The sequence below is a fragment of the Arachis ipaensis genome, chromosome B07 (assembly GCF_000816755.2).
Source record: "Arachis ipaensis cultivar K30076 chromosome B07, Araip1.1, whole genome shotgun sequence".
NCBI classification, from domain to species: domain Eukaryota; kingdom Viridiplantae; phylum Streptophyta; class Magnoliopsida; order Fabales; family Fabaceae; genus Arachis; species Arachis ipaensis.
Genome location: NC_029791.2, coordinates 3,533,316 through 3,542,784, shown reverse-complemented (window position 1 = coordinate 3,542,784; position 9,469 = coordinate 3,533,316). Strand labels below are relative to the sequence as shown.

Here is a 9,469-nt window from a genome sequence, read left to right as displayed (position 1 = left end):
GTACATGGAGTAGTTTTGTTTAGATATTCAACACGATCTCTTTAAGTTTGTTTTCTCTTTTATTTTTTCTTTTTAAAAATTTCCTATACATAAATTTTTTTCTGTAGTTTTAATATAGTTGATGTTGAACCTCAAACCTCTAGGTGAATTATAGTTTACTTTCCACCGACTAAGAAGATTGACAGTAATAAATAATAAATTGATCAATATTTTTTCTTTAAAAAAAAAAGAACAAAGGGAAGCATGTTACATGTTGGAAATCTCAAGTAATATATAATAGTAAAAGACTAGAAGGGTGCTTATCCAATCCAATCCAAGAAAAGGTGTAAATTGAAAGGGTGGAAAAGAGTAGCAGTGCATGTTCAATTATTCAGCATAATCCAAATGGGAATGGCACCCAAATAGGAAAATGCTATTTAGCTATAATGGTCCTACACACAAGCTTCCCTTCTTTTTTTTCTTTTCTTTTCTTTCCTATCTTTCCCACATTCTCAACACCATACATCACTTAATTGTCTTCATATGTGTGTGTGTGTGTCAACATTTCACATGGCAATATGACACGTCAGAAACTTCTGTTTATCTTTATAAATGCAACATTCTATGAAAAGAAGTATGAATATTTGCATGCAATAAGTTTGGTATGTTAATAATGAATAGTGAAAAATGAAAATGATGGTAATAAACTTGCACATATTATTACTATTGGTCTAGTCAGTGATTTTTCAGGTAGTAATGTCTGAGAGAACATGAGCAATGGTGAAAAGGAAACAAGTTGAAACACTGTTATTTTCACTCACTATGTTATACGTTAGTTGAATTCCTATGATCTTGACAACTGAAAAGTAATGAAAGGTAATAATATATATGGTCCCCCTCCAACCACCTTAACATTTTTTTTTCTCATTAATTGGAGGAAGCTAGTGTCATATCATTCTACTATTGTGATTTGCAAAATCGTTATGTGTTGAAAATTCAGTACTGCAGAATCACAAGTATAAAACTGTAGTAGCCTCTCATCTCATTGAAGATGCTCAGCAACACTGATGAGAATGAAGGACATATATTCAATGTCATTACATGCTTCATCAATTTGGTATATATTCACAATGAATATGTATACATAACACAACTTATGTCTGAAATTCATCTTATTTTGGGAAAAATGAATATGTGTAAGTATAAAGGTAATTTCATTTGAAAAGGAAAATTATTGTCATATGACAAAAAAGAATGTAAAATTCATTAACCATATTCAAAGATATATAAGATGACAGGAAGTCTTTAAAAGAAATCTTGAGCCCATACTAGAAAGAATATACAACTGAATTTGTGAAGAAAAAGAAGGGGAAAAAAACATTTACCAGTAAACAAGAAGATAAAAATGTGGTCGGCAAGGTATGTAACAATTAAAATAAATAATAAAAAAAAATTGCAGGTGTCACTCATCTAGTTTGTTTGTATTCATAAAAGGTCAAATGAAAAAAAAGGCACTCACACCAGCTACCACAAATGGCTCAGCAACCATATAGATGTATCCATCAACATCATTAAGGATATTTATTCACAAGGTTTGTGTCTATAACCACATTCATTTGGAGCAACATCATCATTGCAGAAGAAGAAACTTGACTATATTACTACAAACTACAAAGAAACTTGTTTTTGCTTCAATTGTGCAAGAAACAATCACCATATAACACTTTAATTTATGCAGATCCATGTAACATGTCAAAACTCATGCTTAACTATAAATGTAACCAGAATTGACAAAAGGGTCGGTATAAAAGCTGCCAACTGGCCCAAGCATGAAGCCAAAATGTCAAATTTAGAACTAGGAGTACAAGTATGAAGTATATACAAAAAGCTATATATGGATGCATGTAGTGTATACGTATTATAAACCAGAATCATATTTTTTTTTTTCAAAGTGTAAAGTCAAAATTCTTGCAGTTAATTATCTTGGCGTAGAGCGAGATGATCGGCTATTCGGGCTTGTGCGATACCCTCTAAACAGGGCCTCCAGACGCTGAATGCATGTAGGAGTCTGAACCTGTGTATCATGCCGGAGGAAAAATGAATCACATTCTGATGCATATAATAATTAAATAACTTACAGCATGAGGAGGAAAAAAATGGAGGTGGAAACTGGTCTTGAAAATTGAAAATTCTTTCAGATGAATGAGATATACCTTCCAACGCTTCTTTTGATCATGATGGTAGTTGATGTCTTCTAATCTCCCAATTATTTGGCTAAATGTTGGTCTTCTGTAAGGTTTTTCATCCCAACATTCCTCTATTAACCTATGGAACAATCAAATTTCAGGAAACATGAAACTTCTTTAGAATCTTACTTATGAGGTATTATGAAACTCAGCATTGAAATCTGCAGCCAATAATATGTATTTAGCGTTACTCACTGCCTAAGTCCATAAGCATAAAGCTGGGGTGAAGCTTTAAATGGCGGACGTTCATTTTCAACATATGCTTTAGGAACTTCATTTTCTGACTTTGCATAAAATGGTGGATAACCTTCAATCATCTAAAGTAACAAAAAACCAACGCGTATTCAGTCAACAATTTGTTAAGCATATCTACAAATGACTACTCAATGGAGTGAGCACTTCATATATTCTATTTCGGAATTGCACTTCTTGAGTGCTTGACATGAATGGTCCACCTGAGCATGGGGAAGAAGAAACCAAAAAAGAAAAATAGAGGAAATTTACCTCCTGTAGTATTAGAGCAAATGAAAACACATCTACTTTAGTGTCATATTCCTCATTCTTGTAAACCTCTGGAGCAACATAGCGCCCTGTTACACAGTTGAATCACTTCAATAATATGAACTACAAAAATCAGACCGAACACTAACAGAACCAAAATGAAGTGTAACAGCAATTTCCAGTTTTGAAGGGTATGCAACAATAACATTGCAGAGTGCATATGACAACCCTCATGATAAACTATGAATATTACAAGAGACCCCACAAATGAAGAAAACATACATGACGTATCCTGGCTTGTCACTGGTTTGTCTTCTTTGACTGTTTTTGCAAATTTCAGCAACTTGCTGACTCCAAAGTCAGCAACTTTCAGATGCCCAGAATCATCCCGAAGAATATTTCTGTTACCTTACTCATGTACAATGGAGGAACTTTAAACAGTTGCAATCATTCAAGAATTAATAAGATAATTCGTGGTAGTTCATGCCCATGTTGAAAGAATAATAAGATCAGCTGATGGATGGCAGGAAACTTACGGAGGTTCAAGATCTCGGTGTATAATGGCTTCTGGTTTATGTTCATGCAAATAATTCATTCCCCTGCAAATATTTCATTTATTACAAGCATCAAATTGCAATTTTTTTACTCGAGAGATTTTCTTTTTCCCCTTTTATCTGATATTCAATTGTTCAAAACACAAAAATAGCAAACCAATACAAAGAATAAATAGTTAACTACACAAGAGAAGATGCTGTTGACTGACCTAGCTATATCAAGTGCAAATTTTACAGCTATTCCTGGTTTAAATGCACCTTTCCGCTTCAAGTAAGTGCGAAGATCTCCCTGGGAAGATGATAATCCATTCCAAATTGTTAGGGAATGCAATTGAGAGATGGAAAGCTTAGTTAATCACTTACGTATTCACAGCTACTATTTCACATCTATATGCATTCCCTTATTTCCAAAACTTTGCAAAGATGAAGTGGAATCACAAATATAAAGAAACAAAACTTCTGTAAAAAGCCTAATACAGGGAGGGGCAGATATCAAGAAATGAGTACATATAAAGTGGCATTTGCCATTGATACATAACTTCCTTTACGCAAACTATTTATGGCTTCTAGATGAACCATACATTGATGTGCTCAAGGAAACAATTGCTGGAAATACATGAGCTCCTATCTAATGATGGATTTCCAGAAGCAATATTGGAAATATCCTCAACAAACATATGAGCTCATAGTTAATTATTTGAACAATATTCTCCTACCTATGATTTAGTATGGGGAACCAACCCATAGGATTTATTCAAAGCTTTTGTGATAGCCAGTGAAGGATAAAGGCTAACCTGTGGCAAATATTCCGTGACAATTATCATCGGGGTGCTTTGTGTTACAGCACCTAAAAACTGAACTACATTTGGATGCCGAACTTTCTGAAGTAACGCAAGCTCATCGTGAAATGCCTTCCTGGGAGACAGTCAAGAGCATTAACAACTATGAAAATACATAACTGGATAATTCAATTGACATGAATAAATAAAAGATTGATTAGACCAACCCACACTTTATCATCATCAGTGAACACTTCCTCCTCAAGAGTTTTGACAGCAACCTTAATTCCACGCCACAATGCAATACGGAAAGTTCCCTAAAATGATAACATAGTCAAGATAAAATGTAAAATGGAGAAAACAATAAGAGTGATATTGAAGCTATAAATAGTTCCATTACCTTGGTTATCCCAACACTATTTGTAAAATCGAGTTCTTTAGGATCAATCTCATATTCGGGGACTTCACGAGCATTTTGGACATGCATAGGAGCAACCTATCAAAAGTGAGGAGTAGAAAGATATATGAGTTTCTGTAATAGCTCCAATGGGAACTATATATACTTATATAGGAACTGAATCAAAAAACATACCGGGGGTTTTGCACCATGTTTCTCCAAAAGCTTTACAACATCATGATTTTTATAGTACATTGCATCAGCTAAAGGCTGAGAAACAAACCAGAAAGTTAGCATTAGATCACACACCACTTTGCACATAAAAATTCAGCAGAAAATAGCCCAGTTTGCAACACTAAATATTAAATCCAACAGAGCATATACAAAACTATTTTGTTTGCCAGTTAACACTTAACATTAACATCATGATCTAAAGATAACTTTATATATAAAAAATAAATAAAAAATACTATATGTACCCCAAAAATCAGCCGCCAAATACTACTATGAACTTGTGTATAAATAATACAAATGTTGTTAATGTATATTTTGTATTCCAACAAGTATTCTATACAAGAGTGACTAGTTTATGGTGTACACTTAGCATAGCTAAAAAGAAAAAATGATTACAATGTAAACTAGAAAGTTTCAGATTTTATAAACTCAGCTGAACTGCTGAAGTATAACCCTTTTTTCTAATCAACAATTCACAATATTCACTGAAAACAGAAACATGTCCTTGATGGACAAAATGTATTTATTTATTTTTTTTATAAAAAAAGAAACTATTTTTTCATGCACATTCCAGAAAATGAACTAAATACTACTACAAGACAAATACTCTTAATGAGTACAGGTACAACATGCATGATAGGGTGAAATTACCGTGCTGCCCCAGCGGTCCCTGGGGTCAACCTCAGCTCCATTTTGTAGCAACAAGTCAACGACGTCGGTGCGGCGCTGGCAGGCGGCGACGTGGAGGGCGGTGCGGCCGTCAATGTCCCTGAAGTTGACGTCACTGCCGAAATCTAACAGCTCCTTAATCCCTTCCAAGTCACCTTCGTTGGCAAGGTACATCAGCCGCACGGATTCGTCAACTGCCTCGGAGCCGAAGTCATCGCCGCCGTCTTTGGAGGAGCGGTCCGGCGCCATGGAGGATTGTCTGCCGAGTGAGAAACGGCGCTGAAGCTTCTTGGTTTCCATGGAATTGAGAATGTAGATAGAGAGCGCGGGAGCTGGAGGTGATTGAAGTGAGAGTTGGGAATTGAAATGAGGATTTTGGAAAGAGAAAGATTCGAGCTTTATTCTCGGCGGTGGTGGTTGTTTGTTGGAGAAGAAAGGAGAGAGAATAGAGAAAGAATCTCTCTTAGTTTTTTTGTTGTTTGTGTGTTGCGTAATGCGTAGTTTTTCAGACTCTATTTTTTCTTTCTTTAAATTATTATAATTATTAGAGATAGATAGAACAACTTTAATTAGGGCTCACATAGAATAGAAGGGATAATTAAGGAAACTCTACTGCCAGCACTTAGTTAGTAAAAGAAAAATAAGTGATTCTTTATTATTAAATAAAATTTTATACTATTAAATATATTATTAATGACTAATTGATAGCTACAACTCACAAAATTTACTGATCTCTTAGCACTCTTCGATAATTAATATCTGTATATCTGCAGTAATTATCAGTATTTCATTCGAATTTTGCGGATAGTATTCGATCTGCAAATTTTATATAAATAGCATAGTTTAAGAAAATAAATTTTAATATAATATAAATTTTAGTGTGTTGTTTTATGAATTTTAGGATAATTTTTTAAATAAATTAAGTGGAAAAAGAATTTACCTAATTACACATTTCTAAATACCAAGATGCAAATACATTTTTTTCATAATTCTATAGAAATCGCTACTATAGTAGCGGATTAGGGGAGAACGTAAACCGCTGCTGGCAGCTGCGGTTTAGGTGTATTGGTGGCATAATAGAAACCGCTATAGACAAGCAGCGATTTCTGCGATTTATGTGTATTGAGTGTTGAACGTAGCAGTTTACGTGGAACATAATTGTCAGAACCGAACTGGTGATAGAACTGATCAGGTTATTGGGTCACTAGATTATTGGTTCAACCAGTGAGTCACTAGTTTGAACTGATTGACTCGGTCCTATATAAATAAAAAACAAAACACAGTAAAAAATTTAAAATTACAATTTAGAATACATATTTTTACTAATATTTTAAAAATATCTAACTATCTAACTATTCTAAAACAATAATATTTATTTACTTTATCTACAAATTTAATTCAAATTTAAATTAAAGTCAATCAAATTTAAAATATTTTAGTTATGACTCAACTATAAAAGTATAAGTTATGAGATATGTGTAGCACTACAATTTAAAGTACATCAAACTTTTTTTTTTATATACATCCAAAATCTAAAATTTCTCTACTTATTCCAATGGCTGGTATTCACAAAATTGCAGAAATCAAACCTACAATCAACAGTTTGTGTGCACTTATACAAGTGATACGGTTATGGATACTATCAAGTTACGGAAATTCTTCATTACCATACTCAATTGAGATGGTTTCGTTCGATGAAGACGTGATTTTTCTACTAATATCTTTTTATTTTATTTTAAATTTATATTATTTATATTTTAAATTTGTTTACTTATCCCCATCTAATTGTTCTTTGATTTTTGTTTATCAATTATAGGGAAGAAAAATACACGCCTCGGTACGATTACACCTACTTAGTTGGTAAATTTATTATTTTAGAAAAAAGTATAATTTATTTATAAATTTATTTATTTTATTGATAATTTTGACTGTATTTTATTTTTAACAAACTTATTGATAACAATTTTTTTATTTTAAATCATTTCAAATATTGTTGGATATCTTGCTGGAATTAGGAGTGAGAGAACTCTTGAAAAGGATGACAAATCTATCGAGCACACTATTATTGAATTAGAGATTGATGATGAATAATCATATATTTATTTTTATAAATCTAAAATTTTTGATATTTTCATCTTTTTAAATGATTATTTAACTTATTTTGTTATAAATATTTTTATTAATATTATTAATAGGTAACATACGTTTTTATTAAGGGCAACATTTTTGAAAAAAAGGCAACGTTTTCTCCTCCTTGATCATTAGTACTTTAGTAGTATCTAATTTATAAATAATAATTAATAACTAATTATAATTTTAGGATGTTGACTACACCGGTGGTTTGCTTCCAATTTTAAAGGTTTCGTCAATCATTGAAGGGGAGAAAGTAGAAGGTGCTAAGATATTTGTTCAAAAAATGAATTTTTTGTTTGTTTGTTTTTTCAAAGTTAGATCTTTATTTTATTAAAAAATATTATTGAGATAAAATCAAATGTGAGAAAGAAGTCTTTAATTTAACGTAGTATTTTGTGCATAATTTGTTGCTTGAATTATCCAATGAAATTGTGGACAATGATGAATTCGAAGTGTTGAAAAATGCTATTACACCAACCAAGTAACTATATTCGGAGTCGGAAGATTCGAAGGTGCAAGGAGATACCTCAACTTGTAAGAAGATCAAGATTGAGAATGAAACTTGAGAATTTGAATGCACATGTTTTAGAATCCCTTTTAGAGTATATCTAATAGAATAATGCTAAGCATATGTTTATTTTGGTGGAAACATTATTTTTTCTTGAGTTGTTATTTTCTCTTTTAAATCTAAATAAATAAGTTTAAATGAAGTCAATATTAAAATTTCTAAAAGAACCATAACAACTAAAAAAAAATAATATTTCCACCAAAACAAACATATGTTTAGCATTATTCTATTAGATATACTCTAAAAGAGATTCTAAAATATGTGCATCCAAATTCTCAAGTTTCATTCTCAATATTGATCTTCTTGAAAGTTGAGGTATCTTCTTGCACATTCGAATCTTCCGACTCCGAAGATAGTCGCTTGGTTGGTGTAATAACATTTTCCAATACTTCGAATTCATCATTGTCCGCAACTTCATTAGAGAATTCAAACAACAAATTCTATAAAAAATACTACGTTAAATTAAAGACTTCCTTCTCATCTTTGATTTTATCTCAATAATATTTTTTAATAAAATAAAGATCTAACTTTGAGAAAACAAACAAAAAATTCATTTTTTGAACAAATACCTTAACACCTACTTTCTCCCCTTCAATGATTGACGAAGCTTTTGAAGTTCGAAACAAATCATCGGTGTAGTCAACATCCTAAAATTATAAATAGTTATTAATTGTTATTTATAAATTAGATACTACTAATGATCAAAAAGGAGAAAACGTTGCCTTTTTTTCAAAAATATTGCCCTCAATAAAAATATTCATAACAAAATAAGTTAAATTGTAATTTAAAAAGATGAAAATATCAAAAATTTTAGATTTATAAAAATAAATATTTGATTATCCATCATCAATCTCTAATTCAATAATAGTTTACTTGATAGATTTGTCATCTTTTTCAAGAGTTCTCTCACTTCTAATTCCAGCAAGATATCCAACAACATCTGAAATGATTTAAAAAAAAATGTTATCAATAAATTTGTTAAAAACAAAACACAGCCGAAATTATCAATAAAATAAATAAATTTATAAATAAATTATACTTTTTCTAAAATAAAATAAAAATATTAGTAGAAAACTCACGTCTTTATCGAACCAAATCATCTCAATTGAGTATGACAATGAAGAATTTTCGTAACTTGGTAGTGTCCATAATCGTATCACTCATATACGTACACACAAATTATTGATTGTAGGTTTGATTTCTGCGATTTTGTGAATACCAGCCATTGGAATAAGTAGAGAAATTTTAGATTTTAGATGTATATAAAAAAGGGTTTGATGTACTTTAAATTGTGGTGCTATACATATCTCATAACTTATACTTTTATACTTGAGTCATAACTAAAATCTTTTTAATTTAATTGACTTTAATTTAAATTAGAATTAAAATTATAAATAAAATAAATAAAT

General features: G+C 31.2%; 1 protein-coding gene across 1 annotated transcript; it reads right to left on the bottom strand.

The window, feature by feature from the left end:
- Window positions 1,613–5,875, bottom strand: LOC107608550 (serine/threonine-protein kinase HT1). The gene is made up of 12 exons (XM_016310316.2): window positions 5,342–5,875; window positions 4,652–4,726; window positions 4,460–4,555; window positions 4,291–4,376; window positions 4,075–4,195; window positions 3,490–3,569; window positions 3,263–3,325; window positions 3,009–3,127; window positions 2,730–2,815; window positions 2,421–2,542; window positions 2,193–2,304; window positions 1,613–2,053 (listed from the first exon to the last, which is right to left on the bottom strand). Exons 1-12 carry the CDS (start codon window positions 5,657–5,659, stop codon window positions 1,958–1,960), a joined length of 1,374 nt encoding a protein of 457 aa, XP_016165802.1. The 5' UTR covers window positions 5,660–5,875; the 3' UTR covers window positions 1,613–1,957.